This window comes from Bos mutus, chromosome 21 (genome assembly GCF_027580195.1).
Source record: "Bos mutus isolate GX-2022 chromosome 21, NWIPB_WYAK_1.1, whole genome shotgun sequence".
In the NCBI taxonomy this organism is placed as follows: Eukaryota; Metazoa; Chordata; class Mammalia; order Artiodactyla; family Bovidae; genus Bos; species Bos mutus.
The window spans coordinates 46,626,274-46,641,508 of NC_091637.1; the positions used below are offsets into that span (position 1 = coordinate 46,626,274).

Sequence of the window (15,235 nt, forward strand, 5' to 3'; positions counted from 1 at the left end):
TCTATAAGGGTTTAGAGAAAGTAAAAATTAACACTGGGATTAATTATATTTGTGCAAGGGATATATTCGTAAGAATCCATGTTTTTTTCAATGTTTTTTAGCTTCAAGAAAAACTGAGTAAAGAAGATAAAGAACACAGAAAACTGAAGCTTAAACTGGAACTCCAAGAAAAAGCAACAGAAGCTCAAATTGCTGAAAAGACAGCAGGTATTGCATATGAGTATTAACATATGGCATTAAAAATCATACGCAAAGCTGTTATCTGATGTGGCTTGGTGAATACTAGCATGCTAACTTATTTGCCAAAGGAGGGAAAGCTCTGTTTTTTTTTTTTTTTTTTTTTGGGCTGCTTAGAAAATAGGTGGCTTTAACATCCTGGTACTGGTATTAGTGAGAGCTTTACCTGTATTCATACTGATTTGGGCATTAAATGCATTGTTAACACCATGTCAATCCAATCACAAAAAGGTTGTTTGTTTTGTTGGAAGGGCCTGAACAAACAAGGGGGAATAATGATTACCAGTGCCTCTACCTTTCATCCCAGCGGTTCAGATACCACTTATTGTTTTAGCTTGTTGAGAGGAAATACTTCTTTGTATGAAGATAGTCATATATTCATTGCCAGTGGAAACCTACATTTGATTCAAAAATCTGTTTTGTGAAGTTAATTTTCATCTGATGACATGGATGATGATGAAGATAATGTATTCTCTGAAAAGATTAAAGTAAAAGATTGCCTGAGTTGAAGATTATAAATGACTGCCTAAAATATGTTTTGGAGTCTATGTTCATTCATGAGTCTTTGTGAGGAGAAAATTTTTTAAATGTATCTGTGATGTGTTACAGATATGGTCAATTATCTCTGATGTACTCTTTCTCTTGCTTTCTCTCCTTCCCTAAATCACTTTATGAATCACTTACCCTGGTTGCCTTATATGAAATAATTCTGGTATTTTAGGTCAGAGATACAATTAACAGGTATAATATGTCTTCAAAACATTACTGTGCAAAGTAGAACATCACTAAGAAAATATAACAAAGATGATGAGAAATAAATATTCCAGCCAAATACCAGATATTTGTTTTTCGATTAATGTTAAACTACTGTGAATTTTTTGTTTCTTTTTTAGTGGGAAAATATGAAAGTAATGTATTTTAAGGAAAATTAACAGTATGTTAAAATGGATAGTTCAAATATAAATTTAGAACACTTAAGTTTCTTGGCTTTTTATAATCAAATATGTGTACTAATTGCTAGAATGGTATTATAAGAAATACATCTGTTTTTAGTGTTTGCGTTATAATTTAACTTTGTATATGTCTTTCAGATATAATTTATTAAGGTTTAAGCCATTGTGATTTATTGAAAATCATGAATTAATATGTCTACATAGCTCATTTATCTCTTAGAGGGGAAAACTGATTAAGCATATTTATTCTTTAAACTTTTGTATAGTATAGCTAATCGTATACTTTAAATATTTATTTATTGGTATATATTTAAGGATTCCCTATGACTAAACAGTATGAGTCATGCCTGCATAAGATGGAAAGAATTTGATTGCTTTATGATTCTTGTTAATCAAATTTTCTCATTAATGACAAAATACTTTAATGTTGAATGTTTGAAAGATGTTTAGTATATTTCTATAACGTCCTAAGTTGATGAAAATGAAAGTGCTATATAGTTTCTCTGGAGCTAAGTAATACTGTTTTAAATCAAAATATTCCATATTAAAAGAAATACATGCTAAAACATCTGGACATTGAAAATTGCAAATAGGATACAAAAATGTACATCTATAGTTTTTTCAAATAAAATGATAATTAAAATATGTGATATTCTAAGGAAATAGCCATTTTCTTTAAGTATATGATTTGTAAATATTTATATAAATAAGAATATTTGTATCAGTATCAGTTATGATAGCAATAAATTTAGGTACATTTATGGTATGAGACATCATGCAATAATTTAAAACCATTTATGAAGAATATTTAATGATATGAGAAAAACTTTATGACTCAAAGTTAAGTGAAAATTAGGGGTAAGCTGTATTCTTGATATAATTTTTGTTAAAAAACTATACATATATGTAATATAAAATTAGAGTCAAATTTTGGTTTTGTGAATGGATGTGTAAATGCTTCAGTTACCAGTTTTCTGCCTTTTCAGGTTTTTTGCATTGAGCGTGGATTAGATTTACTATTAGAAAAAGTAAATGTTGCTTTTAAAAGATGTGATTTTTTTTTTTTTTTTTTGTTACTTGCTCTCTAATCTTAAAATCATTCCTGTGATAGGTTTGACACATAAAGATTATATAAACCAAAATTCTGTGAAATCCATGTAATGGCTTTGATCAAATCTTGCCATTTTACCTGTGCTGTTTTTCTTGTCTTTCTGATTTTCCCCATATTTATTTTTATGTCTCTATTATGTAACATATATGTATTTTTTTAGTTCATCTTATCTCCCCCCCAGTTGATAGTATAATTCATAAGAATAAGAATCTTGTATAGTCAAAACCATATAAAAGCAAAACGTTCCCAGTACTCTGTGAGACAGACTGAAGCAACGGGAAGACTATAAGCTTTCAAATCAGATGGACTAAGGTTCAAATCACAGCTTTGACCCTTAATACCAACCATGTGCCTTTGGGCAAGTTACTTATTAGCCTCTCCTGGTTTACTTTCTCCCATGTCAGATGTAAATATTAACTAATTTACCAGATTATTTTAAGGATTAGAGATAATGTATAGAAGCACCTAGAGTATAACTGGTACTCAGTAAATTGTAGCTAATATTAATATTTGGTTACTTTTATCTTTATGAAATTCTTAAACCTTTGATAATGTCAGAAGTCATGATAATATTTTTATTCTGTTTAGATTTCAGTTAGAATTTATAGTTTACTATTAATAGATTTTAAGAGGGAAATAAAGAGAAAAGTGAAAGAAGAAGATTTGGAAACCAGGATTGGATGATGAGAAAAATTACTGAAAAATGTATTATCACTAATACATTTTACTTAAATATGGATCTGAAATGAAATAGGATGCACAAGGTTTGGGTTTTAATCTGATATATACTTATGGTAAACCTTCATGTAGACTGTTACTGTTTCCTTTGCTTCTCTGTTAGTTTTTAATGTGAATAATGTACTATCATTGTAAAGTGATGTCATGAGTTTGAAGTGCAGTTGTATCCTGTATCGATAAAATCTCAAATGGTTGACTTTTTACCTTCCCCTTCTTTTTTGACAGCAGCAGCAGCAGCAGCATCACTGCCATTGATACTTTTAGTAGGCATTTAATTGGAACTATGCTAACTTCTTTAAAAGTTAAACAAGGAATATTTATTGAAGGGTTTGTATGTACTAGACTCTGTGCTAGGCACTAAATATGCATCAGCAAATAAGACAGATTTGGTATTTCAGACATGTCTTTTTGTTTGCAGTCACTTCTTATTCATAATACGTCATTGTAGTAGATGGTGGTAAATGCTTACTTAGACTTTGGATTCAGACCTTTGTTCTAATCTTTTTACTACTTATCATGTGTAAGTGACAGCCTCTCTAAGATTTGGTTAAAACCTACTTAATAGGTTGCTGTGACATTTAAGTGAAATAATGTTTATGAAGTAGTTAACCCATTAGAAAGCACTCAATAAGTGGTAATTATGATGATAAGGAGATGATATTAGCATCTTGTTTCCTTAAGACTTCTTGATCTAATAGGGGGCATATCAAGTGTAGCTAATATAAATAACTATTTCATAGTTACTTATATATAGTTTTGTTTTTTATATTCCATGTTAAAAATATATATTTTACTTACTTCATTTTATCCACATAGATTTTAGTTTTCCCTGACTTTTCAGAATTAAATTTGTTTGGAAAGTTTGAAAATATGAAAATTTTTAAAATCTCTACCAAGAAGAAAATAAAGGAAAATATATGCTACATAGGTCTTACTGTGTTTTAATTCATTAAATTATACATGTGGATAATATGATGTAAATTATTGGCGTGTATGACCTTCAGATACTAGGAGATATTTCAGAGAAGCACAACTAAAACATTGTCCTTTAAGTAAGTATCTTTTCTCATCTAAATAAAAGTGATTAAATCACAAACACTTCAAAATTTCATTTATTTAAATTGATTTTGAAGAGATAGTATTGTATTACCTTATTTGCATCCACTTAATTTAATTTCTCTTAGGTGAGTGATGTTATTACTTTTAAAAATAATTTGTTAATAAACCTTTCATTTTTCTGAAACAATCTCAGTGGACATTTTTTAGTGTTTAATATCTTAATTTTTATTAACCTATTGCATTTATAGTATACAGATGATGTGTGAATTTTTGCACAAAGAATATTTATTTAGTTTTTTAAGTTATTTTTGTGACATTTAGAATATTTATATTTCTTTAAAAGCCTTATTTTTCTATTTCTTAAACCCTATCTTTAGAATCTTTCCTCTATATGTTATTTTTCTTTCTTGCATGTCATCCATTAAAGATTAGCTGTGGAAGGTTGGAACATGGAGAGATTATGAATGACAGAACAACTGCTGTAGAATAATAATCAGTTTTTGGTATTTAATGCTGTTTGACTTTTGCAGACACATTTCTTATTAACCTTTGGTACAAAGAGAAATCCAGGTTCCTGATATCTCATGGAGAAGATGAATTTGAGATCCTCTTCCAATTAAACTGAAATAAGGCCAATATTGGGTTTTAGCCAAAAGAACTCCTTAGTTCCTTATATAAATCTATCTGTTTCTTAGTTACATTTTACATATAATTCGGTGGTTATGTAGTTTGCTTATTAGTTAGCATACCATACTGATTCTGCAAGCATTTAATCCACCTTTTCTTGGTAAACAAATTCTTTTCTGTGCGTCCAAATTTAGACTGCTAGTAAAAACAATTAAGTCTTTCTTATTACAGAGAATTCTCATTTATTTTTGGTAGAGACAAAATAAGTTTATTGTCCAAAGCATCAGAACATAGAATCCCTGAAATATGTAACTTATGTTTTTCTATTCAGACTAATATGTAAATGTTAAAAGTGTAGATATATCATCTACTGTTGTAGCAAATATATTAAGATACCCAACTAATTAACACATAAAAATAAAAATTGTTGTAAGAAAATATGTACATTGTTTTCTTGTAAAAAAATTATTTGTTACTATATACCGTATCTCTGATGATGCTGATCATATAATGATTAAGAAGAACAAGAGTCATTTAGTTTGGTATATCAGAAGAACAGAAAATAACATACTATTACTTTTAAGAAATAATACACATTGGAATTCCATTTCTCTGTGTATATAATGGGCATTGGACTTCCCAGGTGGCACTAGAGGTAAAGAACCCACCTGCCAATGCAGGAGACGAAAGAGGTGCAGGTTCAGTCCCTGGGTCAGGAAGATCCCTGGAGGAAGGCATGACAACCCACTGCAGTATTTTTGCGTGGAGAATCTCATGAACAGAGGAGCCTGGCAGTCTCCACGCCATAGGTTCACAAAGAGTTGGATACGACAAAAGCGACTTAGCATGCGCGTGTGCATAGGGCATTAATAAAATATGCTAGCCTTTAATCTAAAACCTAAATGCTGTAACAGTATTAATATAATGATACAGAGGATGAGATGGCTGGATGACATCACTGACTCAATGGACATGAGTCTGAGTGAACTCCGGGAGATGGTGATGGACAGGGAGGCCTGGCTGCTGCGATTCATGGGGTCTCAAAGAGTAGGACACGACTGAATGACTGAACTTAACTGAACTGAACCGAACACCACATATATCTCTGTTGCATATTTATTAATTTGGAAGAAAAAAGGATTTCAAGAATATGGCTAGTTATTTCAGATTAAAACAAAAAGGTCCATATCTGTGAAATGCAGCAAGTAGAAATATTGATAGAATGCAAATTATATTACTATCTTTGGCTGTAGAATCCTTTGAGTATTAAAATTGTAATGAGAGGTAGGTCAAATAATGCTTACAGGTAGAGTACGGCCAATTTTATAACCTCCCTCCCTAGAAAAGTTTGTATTTTTCTGGAAACAACAAAATGAACATGAAAAAACAAAAACCATTGTACATAACAATGACCAACAATTGGAAATATTTTACTAGGTATGGCATGCTATGGACTTTAGCATGATATCAAGCATTTGAGAGCTTATCATGCAATTTGGGTATTTAAAACAAAAATAACAAAAGACTTCTCAAAAAATGATTCCTGACTTTTTGCATATGTTTAATTAATTCTAAAGAGGAAAATGTTTAGGTAACAATTATATTTCACAGAATTTTCCCATTGGTATCTATTAAAATTTAAAGTGTATATTCTGTGCAGAAAATAGGTTAAATACCCCTTAAAATTATATCTCAAAAGTGCATAAAATAAGTGATTTTAATACTTCAGAGATAAGCTTATCTCTTTCACATTAAAAATTGTAGCTAATATCAGATATATTGAAGGTTTGAATGTAAAGATCACATTTTTAGAAAGTGTTTTATATAGTCTTGGCATTATTTGTACTAAATACGTGTATGTAATGATGGCAGGTTTTGCCAGAAAGTTGCTGTTTTAATAGTTTTGCTCCTTAAACTTAGTATTTTGTATAATTTTCTAATTAATCTTTGGCAGTTTCTATACTCTTGGGAAGTATAAATTTATAGCAAGTTTACAGAGGAAAATTTTAAAACATAGTAAAAAGCTTAAAAAGCTGATTTTTAATGTAGTAATCATACTTGTAGGAATTTTCCTAAGTCACTGTCTATGTACATACATAAAGATTTGTGTAGAAAGATGGTCATTACAGTGTGGTTCATATAGTGAATAATTGGAAATGGTGTAAAATCTTATTTTAGGAGCATCCTGGTTCAGTCAAATATGTCATGTCCTTATGATAAAAGTCTATTCTATTTTATACCTTTGATGAATACTAAAGAATATGAAAACATGTTCTATTTATCTTAAATATACACAGAAAATTACAAAACTATGCAAAATATTTCCGTCTCCACATTTTTACAGTGAGTGTATTATTTTTCAATCAAAAAAGGTTATTTACAGAATAATCGTGTAAAATGTTGAACATTTATCCCAGTTTTAGAAAAATAATATTCTGGTTTATTAAAGAAATTCTGAAGAAATAAGTTGAATTCAGCAAGGTAATGCCAAGAACAGAACCATCAAACTACTTGAAGTATGTTGGTTAGTTCCCTAGTGGTGTGTGATATTTACCACCTGTGTTTAATTTACAATAAACAACTCATGCCAAGAAAGAGAAATTATAAATTTTAAGGAAATTAAGATATAGTGTAATATTTGTGGTTCTGGAATGTATACATATTGTGATTTCATAAAACATTAAATATTATTTGCAAGGAATTCATGTAACCTCATGTAAAGCAATAATAAAAAATATTCATACCATATGAAATTTGGTAATCTTTAACCAAACTATTACCTATATTTATTGCTTAGAATTTTGGAATTTGAATTATAATCAGTGATTATTTCATATGTTTCAAATTCAAATCCTAATGATTTCTTCTTCCCTCTCTGCAGTTCAGCCTTTTCTATTTAAATAACTACCTTGAGGATGTTAAATGGATTCTTTTTCTTGGGAAATGTCTGTCTTCCAAATTATGTTATTTAGAAAATTATGATTTGATGTTTAAACTAGAATGTTTTCCAATAAACCGTCTTCTAGTATATTTTAAAAGTAGTTTGAGAAGTGTAGAATATGGGTTTGTCAATAGACTTGGGTTCTACTAAGAAAATATGTACTCTGTCTTGACTCAATAAACTCATACTTAGTTTGGTTCAGCTTCTTCATATTTACTTTTGCCCATATTAGAAAACAATTAGCTTACTAAACAAATTTGAGTATTTAGGGGTGGGGACTGGGGTGATCCTCTCTGAATCTTTCTCATTTGACTAAGAATTATAGGATATTTGATAACCATGTTTAAAAATGGAGATATCCAAATATTATTGTAAACACCCAATGATTTGTTTTACCTACAATACAAGTATTTTACTTGGTTGGCTTACATAGTAGCTAATAATATTTGTTAATGTAATTTAACTGCTGTGAACCTTTACTGAACAAATATTGAAATTTATTCAAGTCAAAGAAAGAGAATCTCTAATGACTTTTGTTAAAGCTTCTATTTAATAGTTAAGGAGAAAAGTTTGTATGACATACGAGATGCAATTAACAGTAGATTTTACATTTAATAAAAAGAAAGAAGCATACGTATTTGCTTTATTCATTCCATCATAATTTGCATTAGAGCTGTGGGTGTTTAATGAGCAAATTCCAACTAAAATGCTATATTGATTTTCTAGTGAACTTTGTAATAGTCATCTACCTTGGAAAAGCTCTGTGTTTACAATTAAGTTTTCTTTACTAAAAATGTTTGAGAGTTGCATATTGATTCTTTAAAAGTACTGAATTCTAGAAAAAGAGCCAGGTTTTTCATAATCAACAAATTTCACATATAACCTAGTATAGTTGTTGAAATTATTATTTTGTAATACTTTTGGGAAACTTTTTATAACATTTATAAAATGCATAATCAGATTTTGTGTGCGTGTGTGTTTTATGGTATTTTAAATTTTAACCTTAGAATATTCCTTTAAATGCACACATTATTCATATATTTAGAATTGATACAGCATTATAGAGGGAAAAAAACGGTTTCTCTTTATCACATAGGACCAAATAAACTCTTGATGTAAAGCATTTATCCTTAAGCATAGAGATAGTGAAAGTCACTCAGTTGTGTCCAACTCTTTGCGACCTCATGGACTATAGAGTCCATGGAATTCTCCAGGCCAGAATATTGGAGTGGGTAGCCTTTCTCTTCTCCAGGGGATCTTCCCAACCCAGGGATCGAACCCAGGTCTCCTGCATTGCAGGCAGATTCTCTACCAGCTGAGCCACAAGGAAAGCCCAATAATGTATTAAGTGTGCTATTTACCCCATTAAATTTTAATAAAGTAGAATTAAGCCACTGAAATAATGTTCTAATGTCACAGTAAGTTGGGAATTGCTGAGGCAAGCCACAAATATCAGGAAGCAAACTAAAGACAGGTGGGCATGAAAGAACTCTGATGGTCATAAGGCAACCAAGTATGTTAAGTAAGTCTATGCAGATGCTGAATATAAGAGTTAATATTTTGGAACTCTGGGGTTTTCATGTTGTCATTTAGTCACTAAGTCATGTCTGACTCTTGTGACCCCTTGGACTGTAGTCCGTCAGGCTCCTCTGTCCATGGGATTTCCCAGGCAAGCCTACTGGAGTGGGTTGCCATTTCCTTCTCCAAACTAGACATTAAAAGCCCTTAATAGTCACAGCCTTACCTTTTCAATCAAGTGTTATTGTATATAAAGTAGGACACAGCTTACATTAAATGTCACTTTATAAAGATCTCATCACATTATACAGAAGTGATAGAAGCCTGTTGCATTAAAAATTTAGTAAATAGTGCTTTAGGACTTTCCAGGTGGAGCTAAGTAGTAAAGAACCCACCTGCCACTGCAGGAGACAAAAGAGGTTCAGTCCTTGCATCAGGAAGATCTCCTGGAGGGGAGGGCATGGCAGCCTGCTTCAGTATTCTTGGCTGGAGAATCCCAGGGACTGAGGAGCCTGACGGGCTACAGTCCACAGGGTGGCAAAGAGTTGGAGACGACTGAAATGACTTCACACGCACACAAATTGTATTTTGACCTTTTGATATGCCAGAATATTACAGGGCAATAAAACATACATGTTAATCGGTACCTAGGTCACTGTTTAGCATCATTTTATTCATCTTATCTGACCCACAAATTAGAAGTATTTTATAATGTAAAAATTAAAAAATAGAGTATCATATTTTGTACAAATGTGATTTTATAGTATATTGTATAATATAGAATGTGTTCTGAATAAAATCTTACTCAATTCCCATTTGTACTTCTTCTATATCAATGAAAAAGCCAAAAAAGTAAGAAATTTTGAAATGATTATAGATAGCAATGATCCAAATTAATCAAAATTGCATTTTTAATGTGTCTAGAAATGAAGCTAAATTGTGAGACTGTGGGTTGAAGGTGATGATGGTAGTGGTGGTATGGATATAATGTTTGTTGAGAATCCATTTTATATGACCAAGAGCTTTTATATATCATCTCATTTCATTTTCCCTAATAACCATAAAATGATGGTATTCTATTCATTTTATACATCTGAACTGTGACTAAAATAATTTAAGAAATACAAAAAAAGCCACGTTGCCTAACTTTATAGTGGTAACACCTTGGATCTGAATCAAAGCCCATATTCTTCATAATATCTCATATTGTTTTCTCTAATCCCTTTCTAGGATTGTATACAACTAACTGGAGATTGTATACAGCTAACCAGAAATTATGTACAACTAACAGGGGGAAATAAAATTCACTATTGTGTACTATATTATAGGCAAAAGTTTTTTTCAAAATAGCGTGATGAATTGATGCATACAAGCAGAATAGTATGGCCACAAACAAGCAGTTAACAGGAATGATATAGACTTAAAAACTATATGAAAATTATACTCAAAAGTAGTAGATCTTCCAAAAGCTATGTTTATAGCAAGAATTTCTTAACTTTATCTAAACTGTTGTTTAAAAGCATTTAATTTTATGCATGTGGATATCCAGTTGTTCTAGCACAATTTGTTATGTAGTTTGCTTATCCATTCATCTGTTACTAGAAGTCTGAGGTGTTTCTGAGTTTTTACTATTATAAATAAAGATGCCGTGAATATTTGTGTTTAAGTCTTTGCATGGACATAATCTTTAATTTTTTGGGGGGTAAATACTTTTGAATGGAGTAGCTGAATTTTCTCTAATGACTGAACATGTTGAACACCTTTTCTTGTGCTTATTACCATCAGTATATCTGATAAAAAGTCTTCAAGTTTTTTTTCCCAATTTTGTTTCTTTTCCTTGTTATTGAACTTTGACAGTTTTTAAAATTACATTCTAGATGCAAGTCTTTTATCATATACATACTTTGCAGTTATTTTCTTCCAGTCTGTGGCTTCTCTCTTTTTTTTTCCTTATCAGCATCTTTGAAGATTGGAAATTCTTAATTGAATTAAATTGCATTCTTTTTTAGATTTCACATATAAAGGATAAGGTATAGGTTTAATGTGCTAGTTATATTTTTATAACATACATTAAAATGACATATAGCTATTAAAAATGTATTTCACATCCTATATTTTGTGAACTACTGACCTAGAAGAAATATAATGGTAGAGGATGCAGGAAGGTAGGCTAGAACTAGACTCCAGTTTTCCTTAAATGTTGGACTAAGACTCCCCGTCCCCCTTGGAATCGATGTGGCAGCAGGAAGAAGAGTAACCAGTTTTCCTCAGAGTTTTATGAAGATTATCTTTTGATAGATGGAGGGGTACCTTAGTGAAGTCACCTGTCCTATTTTTCTCTCCTTGAAAATTTGATACGTGCTTAAGTTTTTGTTATGAATTGAATCAGTTTTCTTTCTCTTTTCTGTTGCCCTTGCCTTAATTCGGGATTTCATTATTTCTCACCTGGACTCATAAAATCTAATGTTGGATTAAGGGGCATGTACAATCCAACAGCTTTTCTCTGATTGCTGTTTCAGATACTCTGAATGCTAATCTCTGGGTTTTCCCTCTAAAACACAGATCTGATCAATTTGTGCCTATTTTTCTAGAAGTCATTTCTCTAGGGTGGCATATTTACTTCTGGGTAGCTTTAAGTTCCGGGAGTTGGTGATGGACAGGGAGGCCTGGCGTGCTGCGATTCATGGGGTCACAAAGAGTCGGACATGACTGAGTGACTGAACTGAACTGAACTGAGCTTTAAGTTTCAGGGAAAGGGTTATTCTTGTGGGTTATTGATGTGAATTCTTTCATAGATCACTCCTATGTCTCTTTACTGGAATCTGCTTCCATGTTGCCCCACCTATGAACAATTTCTCACCCAGAAGCCAGAATTCCTTTTTAAACATATATGTGAGTCTGTCATTTCCTTGCTCGTAAACCTCCATTGCTACCGTCATATTTTGTTGTTTAGTCTCTAAGTCATGTCCAATGCTTTGTAACAGATCTGAATTCCCTGCTATGACTTACAGTGTGATCCCCAAGAACTCTCACCCTCTCTCACTGTGCTCCAGTCATATTGATGTTGTTTCACCAATATTCTAGGGCCTTAGTTGCAGTTTTTCTTCAACTTCATCTACTTTCAAATATAAATATGGCTTTCTTCCTGTATTTGAATGTACTGAAATGTCACTTATTTAAAAAGATCTTTTCTGACCACTCTTTCTAAAATAGTCTGCTCTAATCCACATGTACCACATCACTCTCTTTTCTATATATTTTCCTCTAAAGCAATATGTCTCCATACCTACCTATCTAATTTTTGGTCTGTTTTTCTCACTATTGTCTGTTTTCCTGTAATGGAATGTATACTGCAGGGTGATAAGGACTTCTAGGACCACCATATTCATATTCCTTAAAACTGGATTGATGACTGCCACAGGAACTATATAAATATTTGATGAATTAATTAATTTATTGAATATTTATCTTGCCTCAGGCTCAGCTTCTTAGAAATGGTTGTGCCTTTTGTTTTACCATTGCATGTTCCATTTTACACTCTATTATGGAAAAGATATAGTTGATTTTTTTCTCAGGGTTTCTTTTTTACCCCTTATATTTTAAGTAATATAAAAGTAACTATCTTGGTTAAAAGTATATTAATCTATGACAAATCTTGGTACAAAACTCAATATTCTGTGACCTAAAGGAATGTTTCAAATGTCTTTCCTAAGTTTATTTTGTGGTTTGACAGTATAAATAAATGTGCTTCAGTGATATAAGTATTTGAGCCCCTTTCTAAAATTGCAGTGATATTTTAAGTTATGTAAGATTTCAAGTAGAAATTCAGCTTGAGAAATGACAATTTCAGATAACATATGAGCTCCTTCGATAGTGCTGCAGAAATTTAAATGAAGTCATTTGTATCGTAATCAATATAAATGGTGCCTCTGGAGATGTGCCGTGCTAAACTAGTGTACACCCATGTCCTCACCTCTTTCCTCTTCTTTTATCATCTTACTGAGGTAACTACTGTCCTGAACTTGGTGTTTATCATTTTCATGTTCGTTTGAATATTTTTACTAATTGTGTCTATCCACAATAGTTAGATTTGCTTTATTTTGCAACTTCTTGTATTTTTCAGATTTTCATTTTTGAGATTTGTCCATTTGTCTATAGTTAATTCATTGTATGGAGAAGGAAATGGCAACCCTCATTTTAAACCCATTCATTTTAAATGCTGCATTGTATTCCACTTTTAATGCATAGAAATTTATTCCTGCTCCAATTATTCTACATTAGGTTATTTGTAAGTTTTTGTTATTATATAATGTTGAGATAAACATTTTTATACATGCTTCCTAAACATTTTTATACTTCTTTCCTTGTGTTCATGTGCAAGAATTTTTCATGTGCTTCATACCAAAGAGGAGATTAGCCAGGTTATAAACGAGGCACAGCTTCAGCATTGCCAAATTGCTTTTCAGATGGTTATAGAAATATATACGCCTATCTGCAATATAGTTGAGTGTTTCCGTTATTTCACAAACTCAATATTTTTTATTATTTAATGTTTTAATTTTTTATTTTATGCATATGAAATGGTATCTCACTTTTGCAGTAGCTTTAAAAGAATGTTTTCTCAAGTGGTTAATTGACGCTAATTCAGTTGAATAAAAGAATTGTTTTTATTTTTGCTAAAAGTATGCTTTTTCTTCTGTATTCTCTAATTTTGAATTATGTATTTTGGTAGCTCTGGTTGAAGAGGTGTATCTTGCACAGAAAGAACGTGATGAAGCTATTATGTCTCGACTGCAGTTAGCCAACGAGGAGAGGGATGAAGCCATTGCACGAGCCAAGCATATGGAAATGTCTCTAAAATTGTACGTATGCTTGTAAAACCACATATGACATCAGGAGCATTTATAAAGTGCATGAATTATGTGATGGTTACATGTTCAAAAATGTTATAATTACAGTGGTAAATTCCATATCCCCGGTCTTTCTCTAGGACTTTTGTCATGCTAGTAGCTTTCAGTCACTAAACGAAAAGCAGAGAGGGATGAAGAAAGGGAAACATTCAGTAAAGTGACTGTATTTCTTCACAGTGCTGTTGTTGATGCCCTTACTCTGCTTTCTTTTGTGACTCCTCTTTTCTTCCTCTCCTTCTTATTATCTCCTTCTTAATTTATTTCAGCTCTCTGGGTTTTTTTTTACTGCTTTCTGCTTATTGTGCTCATTTATAGTCTCCAGTACTTTTTACTTCTTTTAGTTGTGAGTCTTAAACTTAATAACACCTGAAATAGGGTAGAGCCTGAGAATCTACATTTTTAGCAGGCAATCCAGGTGATTCTGATATAGATAAATACTGGACCACACTTAGAGAAACTTGGGTCAGGAAGATCCCCTGGAGAAGGGAATGGCTACCCACTCCAGTATTCTTGCCTGGAGAATCATATGGACAGAGGAGCCTGTCAGGCCATAGTCCATAGGGTCACAAAGAGTCAGACACGACCTAGCAACTAACTTTCACTTTTTTAGAGAAACAGTGCACTGGAAAGAAGTACTTCAATTTTAATGTGCACTACAATCATGGGGAAATATTGTTAAAATGCAGATTCTTGATAGATAGGTCTGGAGCAGGGCCTGAGATTCTGCAACTTTGCCAAGCTCCCAGATCATGCAAATGATGCTAATCTAAGAAGTCCACTTTGGGTAGAAAGGCCCTAGAGCATCTATAGACTATAATAATCTAGTATTTTATGTTGATCCCTCCGTATATTTATTGAATGTTTCTTTTGCCCAGCGTTGTTCTAGACTCTCTGAGGGATCACAGTCAAATACTAATTAAAACATGGGGAAGTTCCTTAGCAGTGTGGTGGATAGGACTCTATGCTTCCACTGCAGGAGGCACATGTTTGATCCCTGGTTGGTGATCTAAGATCCCACAAGCCACATGGTGTGGACGAAAAAGCCAAAAAGGTACAAAAAAAGTGGTGGTTTATTTGACAGCAAGCATTAAATAATTAATATTGCAGTGCTCAGGTTGTGACTAGATAGCATGATTTGGTT

At 32.0% G+C, this 15,235-nt stretch overlaps 1 protein-coding gene across 5 annotated transcripts in view; it reads left to right on the forward strand.

Annotated features, from left to right (window-relative positions):
- MIPOL1 (mirror-image polydactyly 1) overlaps positions 1 to 15,235 on the forward strand; it is a 360,714-nt gene that overhangs the window by 110,170 nt on the left and 235,309 nt on the right. For all 5 annotated transcript variants that reach the window (XM_070358754.1, XM_070358755.1, XM_070358757.1 and 2 more), the window contains 2 exons: positions 102 to 207; positions 13,917 to 14,046. In XM_070358754.1, the coding sequence (XP_070214855.1) occupies positions 102 to 207; positions 13,917 to 14,046 (236 nt within the window). The remainder of the gene's footprint in view (positions 1 to 101; positions 208 to 13,916; positions 14,047 to 15,235) is intronic.